Source organism: Pogoniulus pusillus, chromosome 27 (genome assembly GCF_015220805.1).
Source record: "Pogoniulus pusillus isolate bPogPus1 chromosome 27, bPogPus1.pri, whole genome shotgun sequence".
Taxonomy (NCBI): domain Eukaryota; kingdom Metazoa; phylum Chordata; class Aves; order Piciformes; family Lybiidae; genus Pogoniulus; species Pogoniulus pusillus.
This window is the reverse complement of record NC_087290.1, coordinates 11,609,348-11,632,315: the sequence shown is the minus strand read 5'-3', so window position 1 is coordinate 11,632,315 and position 22,968 is coordinate 11,609,348. Positions and strand designations below refer to the sequence as shown.

General features: G+C 43.9%; 1 protein-coding gene across 8 annotated transcripts in view; it reads left to right on the top strand.

Annotated features, from left to right (window-relative positions):
* BCAS3 (BCAS3 microtubule associated cell migration factor) overlaps positions 1–22,968 on the top strand; it is a 413,259-nt gene that overhangs the window by 280,162 nt on the left and 110,129 nt on the right. Inside the window, exon 24 of one of the 8 annotated variants that reach the window (XM_064166585.1) lies at positions 16,112–16,209. The exons of 6 other annotated variants lie outside the window; for them this stretch is intronic. In XM_064166585.1, coding sequence (XP_064022655.1) covers positions 16,112–16,194 — 83 coding nt within the window. In that variant the 3' untranslated portion in view covers positions 16,195–16,209. Of the gene's footprint in view, positions 1–8,271; positions 8,469–16,111; positions 16,210–22,968 lie in introns of those variants that run through there. One more of the 8 variants, XM_064166589.1, reaches the window with a different exon arrangement.

Sequence of the window (22,968 nt, the reverse complement as noted above, 5' to 3'; positions counted from 1 at the left end):
AGCATTTAATCATAGTATATCCTAACTCTGTGTTGTCAAGAAACTTTCCATCTGTAGCACACCAATCCCAAGCTGGCTACATGCAGTTTTAATCTTCCAACTCTCTAATTCATCCTTTTTTTCCGTGTGGCTTTGGTGGTGTTAAAGTTTAATCCTCAGCAGTTACATTGTATTAAGTCTATATTTCTCTTCTTTCCTTGCATGTCCTACTTTATTGCTGCTGATGGATTTGGAAATAGCCTGAAAATCTGTGTTTTCTAATATGGGTGTGATTGGTAAAATACCTTTCTACCAAATGGATGGCTTAGAAAAGTTTCCTCTCCTCTTTGTTGAGATGCTAGATACTTACCAAAAGGAATTCCCTGCAATATCCTGGTGCAGGTTTCTAATTGGCAACTCTCAAAAATACCTTGCTGATCTAAAAGAATTTTTCACCCAGTTTTGTCCAGCACATGTCCCTTTTAACTGCTTTTATCTCTACTGCATCCTGAAGGGCAATAAGGCTGGTGAGGGGGCTGAAGGAGCACTGGAAAGAGCTGGGGTGGTTCAGCCTGGAGAAGAGAAGGCTCTGGGCAGACCTTATTGCTCTCTACAGCTACCTGAAAAGAGGTTGTAGCCAGGTGGGGTTGGTCTCTTCTGCCAGGCAACCAGTGACAGAAAGAGGGGACATAACCTCAAGCTGTGCCAGGGCAGGTTCAGACTGGATGTTGGGAAGCAGTTCTTCATATCAAGAGCGATTGGCATTAAAATGGGCTTTCTGGGGAGGTGATGGAGTCACTGTCCTTGGAGGCATTTCAGAAGAGACTGGGTGAGGCAGTTAGTGCCATGAAAGCTGGGGAGGGACACTTTAGGCTGTCAGGTAGTGATATGACTGGGGGGAATGGAACAAAGCTAGAAATAAGTAGATTCAGACTGGATGTTAGGAAGTTCTTCACCGTGAGGATGGTGAGACCCTGGAGTGGATTGCCCAGGGAGGTGGTCGAAGGCCAGGAGGTGTTTAAGGCCAGGCTGGATGAGGCTCTGGAGAGCCTGATTCAGTGTGAAGTTTCCCTGCCTGTGGCAGGGGGATTGCAACTGGATGATCCTGGTGGTCCCTTCCAACCCTGACTGAGTTTATAATTCTATGGTTTAGTTGATTAAATGGTGTTGGGTGATAGGTTGGACTTGAGGATCTCAAAGGTCTTTTCCAACATGATTAATTCTGTGACTGTGAATGAGAATGGATTTCTTGCACTAATACCAAGAGCAACCCATGCCACTTTAAGCAGTGCAAAATGGGGCAGAATGAGAAAACAAATTAGATAAATCTACAAATTTTTAGGTACATGAGGCAGTTTTGGAGATTTTACATATGGGATAACTGGCCAAGAAAGGAATGATGCAACCACTTCCACTTGGGAGAGAGGATGCAGCATGGGTATGTTTCTCCATGTTGAAGGTGGCACTGGAGATGGTATGGTTCTCCACACAAGGGTTTTGTTTTGTGGTGGGAAATCTAATCTTTCCGAGACCATTTCTCTTGGGTATAAGTCTGAAGTCTGCTTTATATTGGGAGATTGGCATGAAATCCACAGCACTTAAGAGGATAAAGGCCTTTGTCTCCAAAATGTACTTTTTTTTAGCCATAAAGGCAGTGAACAAGAAATGGTTTTAGGTGTATAATGGTAAGATCCAACCCTCTTATCCTCTCTCAAATAAAAATATGTTGTAGATCAATTTTATCGATTCATTTTTTCCCGTGTGTTTTAGAAGACTCTCTTTAAAAAAAGAAACCTTTCACATTTAACTAATAATTAAATAATTAAAAAAAAACCCAACCCAAACCCCATGAATTATAAAGACCTGCTCCAGTTAGCCAGAATGACATCTTCTGGTTCCTCTGGAGGCACCACTTGAGTCCAGCAAGAAGCACAGGAAGCTGTTTATTTATTTGTTACTGCCTTTCCCACTTGCATTGGCACTTTAAAGGACCCCACAAGTCCATCCATCCAGATCTTGAGTAGCTCTTCAGCTTCAAGATACACCAAATAACACTCTGAGAACTGTTTTGCATGTTAAATGATGTGCAGTATTTGAAGCCCTTCTCTCCTTCCTTGAAATATTACAGGAAAGTGGATAATAAATGGGCACAAAGGATGGGAATGAAACAGGACAGGGCACGATTAGGAAGGGAAGAACTTGGTGAGAGTTGAAGAGGTGATGCTGTGGAGCAGGAAGCTGTGGGCAGGGGGAGTTGAAGAGGTGATGCAGGGAGCTGCTGTGGGCGGGGGTAGTTGAGGAGGTGATGCAGGGAGCTGCTGTGGATAGGGGGAGGTGAAGAGGTGATGCAGGGAGCTGCTGTGGGCAGGGAGAGTTGAAGAGGTGATGCATGGAGCTATGGATTTCTGCAAACAGATGTATTTGGCTTTCAAGTAATGGGACAGAAGAAACAAAATCAAGAGGTGAAGGAGGAGTTGAAAGGAATGAAAGGAACAAAAGACTTATTCAGTTAGTAAATTAGAAATTGTATCAGATAAATAGATGAAAAGAAGAGCAGATCCCTGACTAATGCAAGTCGTTCTGGCACCACTGACTTCAAATCAGTTTACAGTAGTTCAGGATCTGGACAGAATGGCTGAGTTGAGACCAGAGACTGATCTTTAATCCGCACTTCCTTGCTTTGTATACTTCAGTTTGACATTTGCTAACACCAGAAATTAATATGCAACAGAAAGAGAATTGGCATAGGTACTCAGAAGGGGAGAAAAGTGATGAAGAGGATGGGCTGTGTGGTGCACAGTGGTGTTAGAAGATCACAGCTGTTAGCTTAGCACTTAGAATGAACATTTATGTGGCTACTTTCATCTCTACTGGACTAGATAGTCTGGCTGATGAGCACTGACATGATTGAAGTGAGATTGCATAGATGTAATCAGTTTAGATTCTGGCTCAGTATTTGCAATTGAATTTACATTGTTCCACCTCTGTGTAGTAGATTTCTTGCACCAATATTAAAGATTTAGAGGAATTCTATGTATTTGGGAACTATTTTAATACTTTGATCTCCTGGCTCAATATTTGCAGTTGATTTTTTATTTTGTCCCACCTCTGTGTAAAAGATTTCTTGCAACAGTATTAAAGATTTAGGGGAATTGTGTGCATTTGGAAAATAATTTGAGTACTTGGTTCAATATTTACAGTTGTATTTACTTTGTTCCACCTCTATGTTGGAGATTTCTTGCAACAACATTAATGATTTAGGGGAATTCTACATGTTTGGGAAATGTCTGAATACTTGGTGAAGTGTCAGGACCCAAACTGTCCAATACAAGCAGCCACACTGTTTTCCAAGGGAATCATGGCCACTGACATTTTAGAAATCACTTTTATTCCTTGTGGAAAAAAAAACAACAAACAAACCACAACAAAAAAAAAACAACAACGAAACTAACCAACCACGACAAAATAACCAAAACAAACACACCACACTCCCCCAGAGTATTTCTTCAACTGGTATTAAGCTATGGGGAAACTTTGTGCCCAGCCCTGATGCTTTACTGAGCTACCAGCACAGACAAAGCACTAAGGATATTCTCTTTCTTAGAAGGCTCATTTTAACAGTCAGTTTGTTGGCCAAACACTGCTAAACTTTGATTCAGATGTAAAATTTTGAGCATATGCAGCACGTTGCTGTGGGATGCATTCTTTTTGGTCAGCAGAGAGGCGCAGTGCTTTGGCCGTCCCTCCCCTGCTCCTCTTAAAGCACCTCCTGAAGTCAGCCTTAGGCTGCTTTTAGCAGCAGCCAGCATCTCTTGGATGTGGGTGAGGTGCAGCAATTTGGGAATTGCTCCCAGCTGGTGGAGAAATGATTTCCAAGCAAGCTGGGTGGCTCTTTAACCACTCTACCCAGTAGAAATAAGCTAAAATATATAGAAATGGTTGCTTTGACAAATAAGCTAATGAGCCACTCAAGTTGCTTTATGTATTGAATGCAGTTGCTTGACAGTTATTATTATTTTCTAATTATCTTAAGTTATAAATTATTAACAAGTGTTTAATTCAGTCCAAACAGAGCCAACAAAAAGGGATTTGTACAGTTATGGATTGCAGCAAAACACAAAAACTGTTGAGCTTTTAGTATATGCAAACTTGGAGACCCAGGTTATTTCTCCCTCTTTCAACAGCCAGTCATGAAACTTTCTTGACCTTTTCACCTTTCAACTTTAGCTGAACTTGGAGAGAAGACTTGTGAATGGGGGGGGGGAAGAGGAAAAGAAAGAGAGTAGGAGCTGGAGTGGGGGGGGTGGAAGTCTGATTATATGTTACGGTAACAGTAATACTGGCAAAATAATCTTCCTCTTGTTCATGAGTGTCTGCTACTGCAAGCTGCAGGGTAATAAGCTCCCATGACATGCCTGGAGGCTAATGCTGCCCTATGCTTTGCTGCTTTTGCTTTTGCTTTTCCTTTTTTTCTTCTTCTTTTTTCCCTGTACATATTTAAACAAAGGCTGATTATCCAAACAAGAATTTGGACTGCATCAACTGGACCAGTTAAATTATAGTTAGTAAAAACTTGGCGCCTTCGAAGCTTGGAATGTTACAGTTCCAGCTGGATCCTCATTTGTTAGGCAGCTTTACAAAATCATAAAAGCGGAGATTTTTATCTTTATAGGACAGAGCTTAACTCTTTGAATACAGAACTAAGTGCTAAATATTGCAGTCACTGCTTAGTCACGCTCTTCCAGGCCAATAAACGTGAGAGAGTGGTGGCATCTGCACTCCACAGGACACAGGGCAAAGGGAGCTGCTTGGGCAGCACTCGGATGGATGCTGTGGCACTTGCAGTTCATTATTGTAGAATCATAGAATGGTTTGGGTTGGAAGGGACCCTTAAAGGTAATCTAATCCAAGCCCTCTGTAGAAAGCAGGGACATCCCCAACTAGATTAGGCTGCTCAGAGCCACATCAAGCCTGATCTTGAACGGCTCCAGAGATGGTGCCTTCACCACCTCCCTGGGCAACCTGCTTCTGTGTTGCAACACCCTCATAGTGAGGAACTTCCTCCTTATATCCAATGTATATCTACCCTTCCTTAGTTTCAAACCATTGCCTCTTGCCCTGTCACCACAAGCCCTTGTAAAAATTCTCTGCCCAGCTTTCTTGTAGCTCCCTTTACATACTGTAAGGCTGCTCTAAAGTCTCCCCAGATCTTTCTCTTCTCCAGGCTGCTTAAAGTGTGAAAAAGTTCATTTTCCTTTATTGTGACCATGATGCAACGTATTTTTGTGTCAGCAGCAACAAATAATAAAGGTAAGATGTAACTGCTGCAGGCAAAGCACTGTGGGAATTAGGAGAGCAATGGGAAGGTACTTTTGAATGGAAGGACATTAAGTTTCTTGCATTTGAAATTGAGAAGTTAAAGATTCTTAATCAAGATAAGCCTGCAGATCCATAAGGTGCTACTTAGCCTGGCAGAAATGATAGCAATTGGAAATAAGAAAGATCTAAGGAAAAATTGTGAGTTAATGTTTAGTCTTTTACTACTATTTTGATCAAATGGCTTTACAAGATGACCTTTGAAATTGTAGCTATTTTGGAAAGGAATACTTGATGCTGTGGAGGGCCCTGGAATACAGTGGTGGGTGCAGCACCTCTCAACTCCTGCCAGCTCCATGCTCAGCACAAAACCCAGTGCAAGAGTCAAACACTCAAAATTCTCCATGCTTGTGGAGCTCAAGGGAGAACTTTTCTTAGTACCCAGGACTTGGGGCAACAGCCATCTTCCGTGGAACTCTCGACTCTCCTCTTTGGGACCCTTGAGCTGCAGAAGGTAACACTGCAGAAAGAAGAACCCAAAGCAGGATTCTAAGGGCAAATGTTTGGATCTAGTCTCCTTTGGATGTATTTACACGTCGGTGGGAGGCCATGAAGGGCTTCTTTTCTCCCAGTTGTCCGCTTCTTGCTTTGTGTTCCCTCGGTCATCTGCTTTTTGCTCAGTTCTCAGCCATGGAGAAGAAGTAGGGATGCCCTGATTAGTCTTTTACCTGACAATATTTAATTCCAAGCAGCAGTATTTGGTTTCTAGCCAGAAGAAATTCTTTCTTTATTACATCTGCTGCCCTTGTTGGTATTTTTTTTCAGTATTGAACAGACTGACCCTATGCCATAGTGAGATGATTGAAGTAGTGCTTTGCTGATTTAAGAGGCCCTGGTTTACAACCTGGATACAACTGTCTGTAGTACCTGGAATACCCATCAAGAAAATCTCCTTGGTTGTAAAAGAGAGGAGGAAAGGTTAGCTGATCCGCTAGGTATTGCAGATGAGATGATCACCCAGCTGTTGACAGAGGGAATCTAAAATTTTAGAACCTGTCTTCAGACAGTCTGAATATATTTTCAGCTGCCAAGAAGTAGTCAGTGGGAATGATCCATGGATAAATGAGAGCAACATGCTGCATCTGCAAGACATGGTTTCAGCCCAGCAGCCTGACTTTCCACATCTCTTCTAAAACACTAATTAGGAATCAGTCTTGGATCAGACTCCAGGTAGCTAACATCATATTCAGAAGCTATTCCCTGTCTTGATTTTTCTTGTCTGTGTTCTTACCTATTTCATCCTCTCTTTTTTCATCCTCTCCTGCACAGTAGATTTATTCCTGGCTCAGCAAGGAGGTGAAGGAGGGGAAGCAGGGCAGGAGTTAGTTGCCATTGCAGAATCTTTCTGAACTATAGTTCTCACCGTCCTCCTTTTTCTTGCATCATGGATTTATTGTGACTTAATCTTCACTTTAACCTTAAGCTAACTCAGATTAAATCACAGAGAAAGAAAAAAAGAAAGTTCATGGCGTGTGAATCAAAGTGAGAAAAGGTCCCCAGTAAAACTTCATCAGCCTTGGGAAAGCAAAAAGAGTATTTCTCGTAGAGCATGAGCTGTGTTTGCCACTGGGGAAAGAAAACACTGTCTCTTGTTCTCCTCTGATGAACTGTAGCTGCTGCAGGAGACCACGAGACAATCTCCCTGTTACAGACACTCTCAGGCTGTTTCCTGTAAAGTGTGTTTCCAATCCATCCTGGAAGTCAAAAGATAAAACCTTTCACCAATCTGCCCATTCTTTAAGAAGGAAAAATAGATTTTGAGCTGTTCTGTTATTTTTTTTTTTCCTTTGAGACTATTGGTGCAGGAGCCACTCTAGATGCTCCAGATGCATTATAACAAGTAGAATTATTTTCCATTTATTTAATTTTAACTAATATTATGCCTTGTAAATCGATTTCCTTAGCTGTACAAGCACCACTTTAAACTTGTCTTTTCCTCTGTGTTCTGATTGCTCGGGAATGGTTACTGCCCACACAAAAATAGCTGCAGCCTTCTGAGGTTGAAGGGGATGCAAATGGTTTGGCGTTTGCTTAAATCAGATTGCTCAGTCCAGTTAAGTGAATGGAACAGCATGCAAGTCTGTTGGTTCTTGGGGGTTGGTTGTTTGTTGTCTTAAGCTTAATTAAAGTAGCTTTAGGATGGAAACTTAGTGGAAATGTGTCTATCTGTGATAACTCTGTAATGCAGCTTTTACTTGGAGCAGAGGGTTACATAGATGGCAATAGCTGAATGTAATAATGGAATTCTATTTATGCCACGGGTTCAGAATTCCCATCACTGGCAGATCTTAATTTACTTCTTCATCTGATTTCTGATGGGAAAAATCTAATTGCTTTTGTACTGGAAATAAAGTTGATTGAACTCAGAATTTTTCCAGTGCTCAAAAGGTTATTTCCCAAGCAAGTGCTCCTTTTACAGACTGCAGTGGGTTCTGATTTATCTCCTCCTTTCACCAGATAAGAATTCAGCATTTAGCAGGGAAAGAAAAACCTCTCAATACTGATTTGTATGAAATGCATCAATAGGTGGAACATCATTTGACTTCCAGAATTCCATGTGAAATCTCTTCTTACAGACACGATGGCAGTAACAGCTTAGAGATGAAGCTGTGGGATACAGAGATCAGCTAAATGTAATTTCTGTGGTTTTCTCTTTCACGTAGAGCTCTAATTTCTTTCTAGAACAAGACACTTGAGGACTTTTGCTGCCTGTAGGAACTGTTCAATCAGTGTTAACAAGCAACTTGTCAGGAGCACGCTCTTAGAAATACTCTGAGGTCTTTGAATTGAAAATGTCAGCCATGAAAATCAGAATTTGTCTTTTTTTCACCTTCTGAAGAGTTCTAGAATTTCCATTTGTTTTAAGAAGCTAAAAATAAGAAATCAAATATTCTTTACCTTCTTTTTATTTCACAGAATCATGGAATGTATTCATTTATTCCATGTGGTAATTTCAGCTGACCTGAGCAGTACCTGTTGGTGAGAGGAGAAGTGAACATAGGCCAGCAGCTTCCTCATCCAACAGTTTGCCTTCACAAATCTATTTAAGATGATCAGTGAAAACAAGGGTTTGTTGTGAGATGTCCAAGTCCTTCTGGTTTTGGCAGTCCAGAGCTATTTGGAGACTTGCACTGCTGGAGGAATCTTTTGCTTTTTTGTAGTAATCCCAAGTGGAAAGGTTTGAAGCAAGGGTGGGATTCTTTAAACTGCAGTCAGGCTTTGCAGACCTCTAAGTTTTATACCAAAAGCAGCATTTGGAAGGCTTAAGTGGGGTTTCCTTTCACCAGGACCTTTCCACAGAGCTTGTTTTCCCATCACTTTGGCAGATTCCATTCAGTTATTTCAACCAGGGTGCGTGGATCTGCCCTCAAAAGAGATTTTTGTGAGTAGTGGTGCTGGATTCTGTAGACATCAGCACTCAGGAATAAAACCCTGGCCGAAAATGAGTGAAAGCTACACAAATGGCTGAGGTTGTCTTTGCCTTATATGTGGTGGAATTACTTAATTGGTGGAATTACTTAATTCAAGAAACCAGTTGTTTTTGTAATTATGCTAACATTTTTGTCTGCCAAGTTACTTTCAATGTAGCAGGTTTAAACTGATCCAATTAGTAATGAAATTGGTGTAATTAACCTAGCTGTTAATTAAATGTGTGTGCACATGCTGGCTCCCAGTCAGTGTTTTGCTTGGTTTGTAGTTGGGTTTGGTTTTTTTTGCATTATTCTCCTACAGAAAGCAAGTTCCTCTCTGTATAATCTTCATTTAAAGTATTTGTGATGGGACAATCTCTGACAGGTTACAGGGATGGAATAGGGTCTTGAGGATAACTTTGCTGTTTCTCAGGTTGTTGCATCTTAAGGTCTTTTCTAGCCTGTGATTTCTTGTGGCTCTCCTGAGGTCCTCGTGTTCAGATGTGTTTTGTGGAGATAAGCCTGCAGCAAAGGCTGACCAGTAGATTAGCTGGCACGTAGGATGAATTGGCTGCTTGTTGTAATGGGGACCATGGTAAACACTTGACAAGGCTCCCCATGACGTGGCTTATGGAGTGTTCACAGAACAGCTTAGCAGCAAGAGTCACCCATGCCTGTAAAATTTAAGCTGTGTCCATCTGGGCAACTCCCAATGCAAGAGAGATATGGACCTGCTGGGTCAGGTCCAGAGAAGGGCCACATGGATCATCAGAGGGCTGAAACACCTCTGCTGTGAAGACAAACTGAAAGAATTGGTGTTGTTAAGCCTGAAGAGATGGTTCTGGGGACCTACAGGAAGGCTGGGGAGGGACTGTTTAGAAGGGTGATAGGATGAGCGGCAGTGGTTTGGTACTAGGGGAGGGAGTAGGTTTAGATGTGACACATAGAAGTTCTTCACAACAAGAGTGCTAAAATACTGGGACAGGTTACCCAGAGATACGGTTTAATCCCTGTCCCTGAAGACTACAACATCAGACTTGATGTGGCCCTGGGCAGCCTGATCTAGTTGGAGGTGTCCCTGCTGACTGCAGGGGACTGGCCGAGATGACCTTTGAGGATCCCTTCCAACCCGGTGCAGTGTGTGAATCTGTGAAGTTAAAACTGCCTTGAAGGTGCAGAAGAACTCCTTGAGCTGAGTGAGTCCTGTGTGACATGCAGAGATGCTGCTTCAACTCCTGCCTGCAGCGTGATGGAAAATTTTCCTTAGCCCTTGCCTTCCCCTGTAGCTGATTAATACAAGATTTCAGTGTTCCCAGCCCATTAATCTTCACAAGCACATCTGCATGCTGAAAATATTCTTTTGTAACAACAGAAACAGAAAAAAAATGACAAATGCTGATAATTTGAAAGATAAAAAAGATCTTAAAGAGCAATGATAAGCTGTAGTTCCCTTGCACTGTGTGAATCCCAGCCCAGCGTGAGAGAGGGGCTTTGTTGTTTCAAATGTTTTCATTGCATAGGAAGAGAACTTTGGGAAGTGGTTCTTCTCCAAGCACTGAGCCTAATTCCCTCCACAAAACATCCTGGTCTGCATTGGATCAAGTCGGGAAGGCATTAGGGAGGTGTTGGAGACATCGACGAGGAGTCTGAGTTAATGTTGGGGGTTGAGAAAGTTAATTATCTTGAAAAGAAACTAATAGCAAAGGTGTGGAAGAAGCAAATATTAGGAAAGCAGACTTAGGGGACCGAAAAAGCAGGTATCTAAAACTGGATAGCAGGAGCCTTTCCTTTCTAGCATGTTTGTTGGGACATTAGCAGTGATGTCCAGGCGTTTTTTTTCCTGAAACAGTCTTATTAAGAGTACTCATCTATTGAAACCGCAGCTTAACAAACAGTTTTCTGCTCCTGGACTTCTGTTTCTTTTATCAAGTCCTTTTCTGGTAAGGAGATCCCTGGAAAGCATGCCAGGCAGCTCTGTGATCCATTTATCCCAGAAGGACTAAAAGACCTTATTGTATGGGGCAGAGTCTGCTTCCAGGGAAGGCAGTTCCGCACGGTGAAACCTTGTAGGCTCTGCTAGACTCTGCTGCCCAGCTGCGCCACAAGGAAATTTGGGGCTTGCAGCTCAGGTGGGATCTTACCACAAACCCACCTTCTCTCAGCGGCCTCAGTGGAGACGCTGCCAGCTTCAGCAGCCGTGGTGAGACAAGGGGCAGCCGTAAAGTCTCCAATGGCTGCCGCAAGTTCCTGTATCCCTCCCTGAGCCAAGCTTTTCCAGCCATGATAGAAACAAGGCACTGAGAGCAAAATGAGCAGGGAAGGGCTAAAAAATCTGAGGAAATTCTCTTCAGCCCTTACTTAGATCGGTTTTGTACTGCAAGTGGCTGCATCCTAGCTTCATTTTATGGAACTAATTTTCTGGATCCGAGTGGGTTTTATAGTGAAGAGATCTTGTAAAGGACTTGTTTAGAGTAGAGTTTGTCTTAGACTGAGCCCATTTGCCAGCCTAATATCAGAAATAGTCTGAAAAAGCCTTACAGTGGTAGTAGCTTAAGGAAAGGGGACCGAGGTGGGGGGAGAAAACCTAATAAAAATAGCTGAGCTCATTCAACAGTTATCAAGAAACAGATACTGCAGTTTTATAACAGAGAGCACTAAAAGTATATGCACTCTTAAAAGGCAATTAAAATGTATACTCCAAAACTATAAAACATTTTCTTTTCATCTGGAACATTGAGGGCAGATTACAACACATTAATAACGTTTTGTTTAGAGTTCAGTTTCTGATGGCTTCCAAATGCAGTCTGTGTAGATTAACCAGAAGGAGTCCAGTTCTCTTTTAAGAGAGCTTGTAAAGGAAAGCAATGTGGTAAGATTGTTATGAAAAGCTAGTGTATTTAGGAAATAGCACTTAGCAGGGTCTCTCTGAATGGCTGCCAGGTCAGGAAGCTGAAGTGCAAGGCTTGGCCCTCGTTCAGGCCCCCCAGTCCCGGCTCCTTGACCACACAGTACGTCAGGAGCATGTCACGGCGAGCCAGGAGCTCCACCACGCCTCCGCCGCTTGGCACAGGCATTTTCACATAACCCAGGGCTCCGGAGGGGAGGGAGGGAGGCAGGCAGGCCGGGACCGAGGGAACAGGCTGCTTGTTAAAATAGAACGGGATAAATAAAACAAGCCTGGGAATGGAGCGGCCGCGCGGTCCCGGCGCCGCGCTGCGCGGGCTGGGCTGCACTCGGCGAGGGCGGCCGTGCGGCGAGGGCGGCCGTGCGGCGAGGGAGAGCTCGGCCGGTGGTGGACGCGAGGGAGATGGTGGAATCGTGGAGTGATTTGGGTGGGAAAGGGCCTCTGAAGGCTGTTCAACTTCCTGCTGTCAGCAGGAATCACAAAAACAACCAGGTTGGCAAAGCCCTTCAGGAGCACCAAGTCCAACCTAGAACCCTTCTCTACAAGATTCACCTTAAACCATAGCCCTAAGCACCACATCCAAACCGCTCTTTAACACATCCTGGGTGGGTGACTCCACCACCTCCCTGGGCAGCTCATTCCAGTGCCTGACCACTCTCTCTGTGAAAAACTTTTTCCTAATGTCCAGTCTAAACCTCCCCAGCCTCAATTTGAGGCCATTCCCCCTTGTTCTGTCTCCAGTTACCTCTGAGAAGAGCCCAGCAGCAGCCTCTCTCCCTTCAGGTACTTGTGGACAGCAGTGAGGTCTCCCCTCAGCCTCCTCTTCCTCACACCAGCCATCCCCAGCTCCCTCAGTCACTCCTCATAAGATTGATCCTCCAGGCCCTTTTCCAGCTTTGTTGCCCTCCTCTGGATCAGCTGCAGCACCTCCACATCACTCTTGTATTGCGGTGCCCGAAAGTGAGCACAACACTCGACGTGTGGCTGCGAGAGTCCAAGGGAACAATCACCTCCCTGCTCCTGCTGGCCACAGCGTTTTTAATACAAGCCAGGATGTCACTGACCTTCTTGGCCACCTGGGCACACTGCTCCTCCTGTTCAGCTGCTTGGGCATGCTGCTGCCTCCTGTTCAGCTGCCTGTCTGTTACAACCCCCAGATCCCTTTCTGTCAGGAACATCTGCAACTGCAGCAGGTTGCTCAGACAACCTGAGCTGGAATGGTTCATGGGATGGGGCATCTGCCACCACTCTGGGCAACCTGGGCCAGCATCTCATCACTCTCAGAGTCAACAGTTTCTTCCTTCTCTCCAGCCTAAAGCTTCTCCTGTCACAACAGACCCTGCTATTAAAGATTGTCCTCATCTTTCTTAAGTACTGAAAGGCCATGATAAGATCTTCCTGGAACCTTCTCTCACCTGAAGAACCCCAATTCTCTCAGTCTCAGATCTCACCTTCCTCCTGGGCAGCTTTCCTGCTGCCTTCCCAGGGGCCCGGCACAGCCTGCACCTCTCAGCAAAAGAGCTCTGAGCTCAGAGTGTGAAGATGTTGTCCCATCAAGATCTGTATTAAATATACATTCTCATCCAAAAGTGTTTCTTTCATATGATAATCTTGCTGCTTTTACAGACAGTACTAGTGAGGGGAAATGGTATATTGAATACGTTCTGTTAGTGTGAACCAAGTCTCCATAGATCCTGAACTTAGGGCATATTCTCTATGCACCCTCAAATTGTGTGTTGCTGGGCAGACTCCTTTCATTCTCCATTCTCATCACGGCAGGTTTGTTCTCCCTCCCCTCTCCATCTCCCTAAAGTCCCAGCTTTACAAAGGACTCCAGCTGAGCCATGTGCACCATTCAGTTTGGGTTTGAACTAGTGGAGAACTTCAGACGCAGTAAGCCCAGCAATACCATTTATAATACTGAGGTTGCTGGTGACTGTTTTGTATTCCTAAGCCATCAAAATGGAATGCACTGCTAACCTAGTGTTGTTCCACAGCTTCATCATCTCTGTTCTTTTCTTTAGATTGTTCTTTACACTGAGGGTGGTGAGATACTGGCACAGGTTGCCCAGGGAGGCTGTGGATGCTGGAGGTGTTCAAGACCAAGCTGGATGAAACCTTGAGTGACCTGTTCTAGTGGAGGTGCCCCTGCCAATGGGAAGAGATTGGAACTAGGCGACCTTTGAGGTCCCTTCCAACATAAATCATTCTATGAATCTATATTGGGAGGAATTTCTTTGCTGCGAGAGTGATCAGGCATTGGAACAGGCTGCCCAGCCTGTGGTGGAGTCATCATCCCTGGAGATGTCCAAAACACATGTAGACATGGCACTTCAGGACATGCTTTAATGGCCATGGTGGTGATGTTGAGTTGATGTTTGAACTTGATGATCTTAGAGGTCTTTTCCAACCTTAATGATTCTGTGATTTAACTTTCTACCTCATAACCAGATTTCTGGGAACCCACCAGGTCCAAGGTAGGCCAAGAAGCTTTTATCTTCCTGAGATGCTGCAGCAGTACATTTTGTCTTCAGTGCAAGGAGACAATGATTGCTCTCCAGTTGCTCCTTCAAGACAGAATTGTTCTCTTGCTATGCTTTATTTGACTGTAGAAGCAAATGCTGCAATCATGGCTGTGAAACTACTCCTCACCCATAGAAACAGATCCCCTGGTTAGAAAAATCTGCTTTTCACAGCCACTAAGTTCACTTCAAAACCCTTTTTGCGGCGAGAGGAGGGGGCTGAGATGCATGGTTGCGCTCAGCCCTGGATGCAGGAATAGCTCTGCCTTTCTTGGAAAGAGCGTTGTGCTTTGGTAACATGTTGTACAGCAGCAGCTCAGATGTTTGATGGGAAACATCTAATAAATTGTCATTACTCAGAACTGAGTAATTGTACACAAAATTAAATGTGTGTATGTGAGAGAGGAACTCGAACTTGTTGCTGGGTTCAGACAGTGACTCATTAAAGCCATCCTAATGCCTGGGACATGCAGAAGACAACTCTAAATGTTAACACTTACGTTCTCATCTCCATACGTGAGGATTTGAACACATAATTCCCTGAGTCTGTACTTCTTGATGCATGTTTCTAAATCTATCCTGAAGTGGCAGATGTTGGGGAACAGCTTTTAGCATTTTTCATTTAGGTGGTGATTAGAAGATAGTTGTTGTTGGTGGTGGTGGTCGTGGTGTGGTTTTGTTTCTTTTTCTTGAATTGTTCACAAGCACAAAAATCATCATCCCTGACTAACAGATGTCTCAATTGAGGGGCAGCAGCAGATAATGTGAGGTCTGTAACAACTGTTGGATCATTCAAAATGCTTCTGAGGCCCAGGATGATGTTTCTGGTTTTCATTATCTGAAGGGACAGAGGAGAAAGTTCAGGGAGCTGCTCTTGCTGTTGCTCCCACAGTGGCCAGTGGTCCCACAGCATATACCAGGAGTGCTGTGATAGTGGCTGGAGGGACATGGGTTCCTCTGCTTCTCATTCAGGCTTCAGCTGTTCAGAGAACATTCCCAGGAGCTGAAAAGCTGAGAAATGAGAAGGGGGGGAGGAGGTTTTTTAAGCTGTTCCAGGGTGGCTGAATTCCTTCAACTGCTGGTGTGTACTTGAAGACTTATTACTGGAATAAGTTTTCCTCTATTTATTATTCACATCCGGTCAATTGGTTATTTGTCACTGCACCTTCATTACTGTCAGGAAAGTTTGGCAGAATGAAAAAATGTTCATTTCTCTCCTGCTTTGCTTCCTGATGTTGTGCACCACCTGAAATTGTGATCCTGGGGCAACGAGGAGCAATGTGGAACAGCATTTAGACCACTGTGCGTTGCCTAAAATCCAGGACTCAAAAGGGGAAAAAAAAAAAGACAACCAAAACCCACAACAGCCTTTCATCTGAGTTCATTAGCTTGAGAGATCATAATCCAATTATTTTGTTTTTAATTTCTCTTTCCTGAGCTCTTTAACAGATGCTGCCTTTTGGCCCTTTGACAGAAACCTTTTTGCCTTCCTTATGGAAATTGCAGATTGCAGCCTTCCGTGTGGGTATTTCTTGAGTGATGTAGTTAGCCTGAGATGGCAGGGGAGGGGAAAAAAAGATATTTTTACCTTGCTACAAGCTGCCAGCTCCTTAGTAATATTTTAAAGGTGTGGGTGCTTGTGTTGCTCTTGTGTAATATCTGCTCTCTGCGATTTTGTAAACAGAACTCTGTGAACCCTGAGTATCTGACCTGCGGCGCAAAGGCAAAACTAAAAGTACTCATTTAAGGTCATCTGTTTTTACTGACACACCAAAGGTCTAGAAGGAGTGAGCAAGCATCATATTTCTCAAATACAGAATTTTACAGTGGGAACGTGTTATAAAACATTCTGCCAGTGTTGTTTCCCTTGGGATTTAGAGTGAGAGACATGAAGGCTGACAACTCTCTTCCTGTTGTAGGTCAGAGCTTCAAGGAACTCTGTAATCTTCCCACCAGCTTTACTCTCTCCTGGAACTCACGGTTAAAATTAGATGCTGGCTGAACTTTAGCAGTTCAATTTGAAAGCTTTCAGAGGCAAAGTAAAACAACTGCAAGAGGAGAGCTTTCTCACAGTGCCATTTTGAGAAGCCACTTTGTACAGAGTAACGTGGTTTCGCTAACTGATGGGTGCCTTGCATAGATGTTACCATAAATCATGATTAACAAGAAGGCAACTGGGCATCATGGAAATAATGTCTGGGTGTACTTTGTCTTGCAGTGAGGTATCTTTCTTTAGGATATTGCATTGCCTTTTGATTTGATTTTTTTTTCCTTTTTTTTCTTTACTATTTCACCTCTTGCCCCAACGTTTGTCAGTGACAGAAGGAGGTGAGCAGCTTGGCTGCCCCAGCAGAATGCAAAAAGATCAAACAAGCAGAGTGGGGGGAAGAAAGGGGTGACAAGACCTTACAGTACGTGATGTGAATTATGAGCTGCCAAACCAAGAGCCAGGCTGGAGCTCCAGCAACAGGGCAGAGCCTCAACATACAGTACAGGAGGGCGAGGTGTTCTGCTTAGTCTCTGCCGCAGGACGCTGGACCCTTCCCGCTTAGAGCTCAGCCTGCCTTGATTACCCTTTTTTATTCAGGGCTCAAAACAGCTTGTAAATTTTTTTATCATGCCTTCCCAGATTGCGTGGAGTGTGCTGTAGCCTTTGCTTTCCTTTGTCCACATCTGTTTTCTGAACTCATTACTTTTCATGTTATTAGGTTCGTTTAAAGCACTGTGTTTATTTCCATCCCACGAGCTTATCTCTGGCAGTACAGCAAGGACTCCATCAGATGATGGTTTCTGTTCAAGAAACTACCATCTACCAATCTTTTTCCTGCATAGTTGTGGTTGCTAGCACCAGCTTTGTCCGCTGACCGTTAGCACCACTGACACCAAGGACCACTCCGAGGCGCTGTGCTGGGAACGCAATTTGCCGTTTCAATGACCTGTAACTCAGAAGGAAGCTCTCCTGAGAAGAGCTTTTGCCTTGTTCCTCTTTGCACAGTACCTAGCACAACATTGACCTAATCCTGATTGAGGCTGACAGCTTTTCCTTAATGCAAATATTAACCTGAGCCCGTGGGCAATCTAGCAACTATCTGAGGACACTGCCGTTCCTGAACAGTGTGGGACTAGCCCTTGCCAGGCTGATCATTGTTGCAATCTCACCAGCACCTCATGGTTTCCTGTGTGACCTACTCTAGGCAGTCCTGCCTTGGACTAGGTGATCTTTCAAGGTCCCTTCCAATGTCTCATGTCCTGTGATTCTGTTGGGGCAGGTCTGTGTGTTATTTGTTCCACCTGTAGTTTCCAGTCTCATGGCAGGGTGTTTGAGGGCTGGCTGCTTTTAGTTCTGTTATTAAACACTGAAGGCATTTCCTTGCATTGGGACCTTCAAGAGGATGTGCTGTGGGAACAGCAAGAAATGATCCCAAATCCCATGGAGTGACGTGAGGTGGGGTTAGCAGGGTTCTCATGTACTTAATCCAACATGGAATGTGAGATAAGGAATACAAAACCACACTATGTGCTGTTTAGAATTAATTGCTCCTTTTGGTCATTGCAGCTATAGGCTCTTCTTAGATACAAGAGAATTATTTCTATGTGCTTAATCACCCTCAGAAAGGGACAGCACATTTGCTGCAGGAATCTCTGGTGTCTTCCTGGCTGAGCTGGAAAGGGCATTAAATAAAGGAGGAAATGGGATCTAAACTGGAGTGGTGGCTTTGCTGCCAGCCTTGGTGCTGACTCGCTGCGGAGCTTCAAGAGGACCAGACCTCTGCAGAATGCCTTTAGAGGCTGAGAATAGTTCACTACACCAAAGGTGATTTTAGGTTCTGTGAATCAGCACATAAATCACTGTAGATTTATAGCAGTTTGTGCATAAGTTGTGCCTCCCAAAGGCATGCTGAAGGTATTTGCAGTAAACTTCTGGCTTTATTCTCCACCATCATGTCCTGCCTAGAGGCCACTTAGGCTGCTGCACAGTGGTGTGAAATTGTCTTCTATCAAAATCTGCAGTTTTACCAGAACTTGCAGTTTTCTCTTGTCTTCAGGTGCATTTTTTTACCCAAGATGAAGCCAAGATGAAGCATTTTGGCTTGCAAACATTTGCTATCCATCAGGATGCAGTAACCTATATTTGAAATGCAGGGAAAGCCTTTGGCAATTGTAAGCAATTGGAGGTTATTAATGCTAAAGCTGTAAAAATGAAAATAGGAAGGCTCTTGAGTGTCAAGCTTGTTTACATTCCTAATTTGATTCACATATTAACCACAATTAACATGCTAGCTAGATTTCAAGCATATGTTTCTTCCATCACAGAATGTTTTTTCCTCTCTATGCTTTACCCCAGATCATCCTTAGTTGGAAAACCTTTTAACGAATTAAGACAATGGGAAAGAATTGTGGTTTGCATTATCTTAGGGAAGATGTTTATTGGAATTGGGTGTTCTGTGCTGTGACCTTGCTGGGTACTGGGGTGTTAGTGGAATTGTGAAAATATTCAAGCACAACTTCCAGCTTTGGCTGGGGATAAATTTGCTTTCTGCCTGAAGTTTTTTGCCTTTTTACTCTCTTTAACACTCCCAGTTGGAGGTATAGTGGGTTTGTTGGCAACTGGAATAACAATCCTAGTTCCCTGTGAGTCACATTCACTGCTTCAATCCTGGTTTTTCCCTATCACTTATAATCTCTCCTTCTCACCCCACCTCCCACTCTCGGTCTGAACTCCCTCATTTTCCCCCCCAGTTTCTTACATAGCCCTGTGGGCTACGGAGGGCTTAATTGTACCAATAAACACAACTTTATTTTATAGCATGATTAGCTATCAAATACTCTCTACTAAAAAAACATTTGCTAGTCTGTTTCAAGACAAAGTTTTGTTAGGCACAGTGGGCCTTTAATCCCTGGAGGAGTTCAGCTGACTAAATATAATATTAGTTAACATATTTTCCTGATGTTAAAAAAATACTTCTGTGCTACAAAAGCCATCCTGAGCTGTCATGTCCTGTTTGTAGTAATGGCTGTTTGCCTTTGCATGAAGTTTGCAAACCAGCAGAAGAGTTGAGCTGATTCATTCACTCCCTCCTGTTTTATTTTCTTTTCAATGGTGATAGATATCTTCAGTTGGAAATTCCAGCCAGTGTTACAGACAGAGCTTGCTCCTGTCATCATGCTATTAATTAAGATGTTATAGGAAGTTGTTGTTTACACAAGCTTTTAGAGCTAACAGTTAGGAACAGCACTTCCATCCCTCTTATGCCGTTTTTCCACTGATCTGATTCATAAAAGCATAGAACTGTGGATGTTGGAAGAGTCCTTTGAGATCATCAAGTCCAAGCACTCACCCAGAATTTGCAATCCCACCACTACTTCTGAGCTACTAACACTAAAACAGTAGTACTGTCGAGTACTTGGGGTAACTTGGAGGACTGTATCCAGCTATAGGATCCCCAGTACAAGGGATCATAGACTTGCTGGAGTGGGTCCAGAGGAGGGCCACAAGGGTGATCAGAGGGATGGAGTACCTCTTCCATGAAGACACGCTGAAAGAACTGAGGCTGTTCAGCCAGGAGAAGGCTCTAGGGAGACCTTAGAGCTGCCTTTTGAATATCTGAAGGGGACCTACAGGAAGGCTGGGGAGAGACTGTGTTGAAGGGATTGTAAAGAGAGGACAAGGGGCAGTGGTTTGGAACTGGAGCTGTGGAGATTTCAGTTGGAAGCTCTTCACAATGAGAATGGTAAAATACCAGAACAAGTATATATCATCAGTAACTTAGGGATTTGTGTTGTCAGGGCGGGCTCGGAGTTTTTAAGATGCTGAACCAAGATGTCAGCTCAGAGCCTGGTGGTTTGGAGAAAATAGATTCTGGGTGCTGATTGCCAAGCTGCATTAGGCTATAGAGTAACCTTCCATGTTGTTGGCATAGGTATTGGAGTGAGTTGCCTGTGTAAGTGGTGGAGTCACTGTCCTTGGAGGTGTTCCAGAAAGAAGTTCATGTTACTCTGGGGTGTGGTTTAATTATCATGGTGGTCTTAGAGTGAAGGTTGAACTTGATGAGCTTAAAGGTGTCTTCTAAGTAAAATATGATATATGATTCTATAAACCTCACCTTATCAGGTGAGTCAGAGGGGCTTTGTATCAAGCAATCCCCGTTTGCAGGAGGGAGAGGCGAAATGTTCCAGTGGCACTTTTGACCTTCTGAATCCAGTTAGAATTTCCAAGTAAAACCACATGAGGAAGGCTGAACCAAAACCCAAATGAAACATTATCAAGAAATATTCCTCTGGAGTATTAGCTGGAACTCATGAGTCTTTTTCTTCCCTCTCCAAGGAAGCATCTCTTGTCTATTAGAAGCAGATAGATGTCCGTGGGGTGGATTTTCTCTGATCTCAAGGGCTGGTCACTGGTGAGTGTGGCTGTCAGCATCTTGCGTGTTAAGGACTCGGAGAGTCTAACTATCCAAAAGCTTTTAAGTGACCAGATTGTTATAAAACCCATGAGTCAGTGGCGCCTTTCCTTCTGTCCTCCTAGTGCTGACCACCCTTTATGCTCTGTTAGAAGCTCTTGTGTTTTGATCTAGTGTAATCCAAATGTATTTAGTCTGTATTTTATTCCACTTCTGTAAACACGTTTTTTCCGTAGCTGCAAATGTCTCCACAATTATTTGTTTCAATTTGTAAATTGAACAAAAGGCTTTAATAAACAATGTCCTCGGGCAGCCTCTCTCCTCCTCTTCTTCTCATGGAGCAAATGTGATTTCTAAACCTAGCAGCCTGTAAACTCTTCAGAAATTCAGAGGAAACCTCCACCATTTTGTTCAGCTCGGCCCATTTAGGAGTTCCAAGCACATCTTAGCACAAATGAATGATCACAGTATCACCAAGGTTGTGTTTGCAATTAAAGTTTGGAGTTATAAGTTGGTCTCGTGAGATCCCACCTGGAGTATTGTGTACAGTTCTGGAGCCCCCAAGACAAGGACATTCAAGTGTTGGAGTGAGTCCGGAGGAGGCCACAAAGATGCTCAGAGGGCTGGAGAAGCTCTGCTTTGAGGATAGGCTACAAGAGTTGGAGCTCTTCAGCCTAGAGAAGAGAAGGCTTCAAGGAGACCTTGTAGCAGGGTGATTTGACATTGAGATGGGCTGCCCAGGGAGGTGGTGGGATTGCCATCCCTGGAGATGTTCAAGAAGAGACGGGATGAGGTACTTAGTGCAGTGGTCTAGTTGGTCAGATAGGGCTGGGAGATAGGTTGGACTGGATGTCTTGGAGGTCTTATAATGACAGGAAAAGGAGTAATGGGTTTAAACTGGAAGGGAAAGATTTAAACTGGAAAAGAGGAGATGTTAGGAAGAAGTTCTTTACAGTGAGGCTGGTGAAACACTGGCACAGGTTGCCCAGGGAGGTTGTGGCCGCTCCCTCCCTGGAGGTGTTCAAGGCCAGGCTGAATGAGGCCTTGAGCAACCTGTTCTAGTGGGAGGTGTCCCTGGGCATGGTAGAGAGGTTGGAAATAGATGATCTTTGACGTCCTTTGCAACCTAAACCATTCTATGATTCTATGATTTGAGAGCCTGCTGTTGGCAGCATTTGTCTCATCCAAAATGTGGCAGTGTTTGTGACAGCAGGAACTTGTTGGAAGAGACTGAAGGGTGCTTGTTTGCTCGATTCTTATGGCACACTCCCTAACTGGCACACTCTGCAGCTAACCAAAATGTTTGGGTTTTATGTTTTGGATTTCTGCTTATAATTGCTGAACTGTAATTAGACAAATATGAAGCTCCATCAAGCATCTTCTGACTATGGATACTCCAGACACACAAGCATGGGTGTCACAGTGCAATGGGGTTGGCAGGCAGCAGTGGCCAAGAGATTTACCACTGCAAAACTTCACTGAAAATTAAAACTTCATTTGTAGGATTCCTAAAGTCCACAGCTGTTTCACTGCATTCTAGCAGTATCTGAGACAATCTTTAGCTTCTTTAGCTAAAGGGAATTTGAGCCGAAGAATTCCTGACTCAAAGGACAGTAAAGGTTGTTTAAATCACTTCTGTGAACATGGATATCATACTTATTTGTGTGCACTGGCCACACATACACACACCCATTCATATGAAGGAATTAAATCTCCCAAACAGTGGAGTGGTTACAACAGAAAGCAAATCTGCTGGTTCAGTTCATCTTGAATCCAGGAGGTGTAGTTCCTGAGGATTTTGAGCTATCAAATGGCAATGCAGCAGAATGGTAGTAAAAGTTCTTACTCCTATTTCATGCCAGTCATTTTCCTAAAGTCTGGATCATAGAATCACAGAATGTCAGGGGCTGGAAGGGACCTTGAAAGCTCATGCAGTCCAATCTGCCTGCTAGAGTAGGGTCACCTAGACAAGATCACACAGGAACACATCCTGTTTTGGATATCTCCAGAGAGGGAGACTCCACAGCTTCCCTGGGCAGCCTCTTCCAGTGTTCTGTCGCCCTCACAGTGAAAGAAACCCTCCTCATCTTTAAATGAGACTTCCTATGCCTCACCTTCTACCCGTTGCTGCTTGTGCTGTCATTGGGCATTACCCAGCAGAGCCTGGCTCCAGCCTCCTGGCACTCACCCTGCACATATTTGTAACCGTTGATGAGGTCACCTCTCAGGCTCCTCTTCTCCAAGCAGTGCAGCCCAGCTCCCTCAGGCTCTCCTTGTAAAAGAGGTGATCCATTCCTTTAGTCATCTTTGTGGCTCTGCACTGGACTCCTTGCTAAAAGGCAGGCAGCACCTTGCTAGTCTTACAGCCTCTTCTT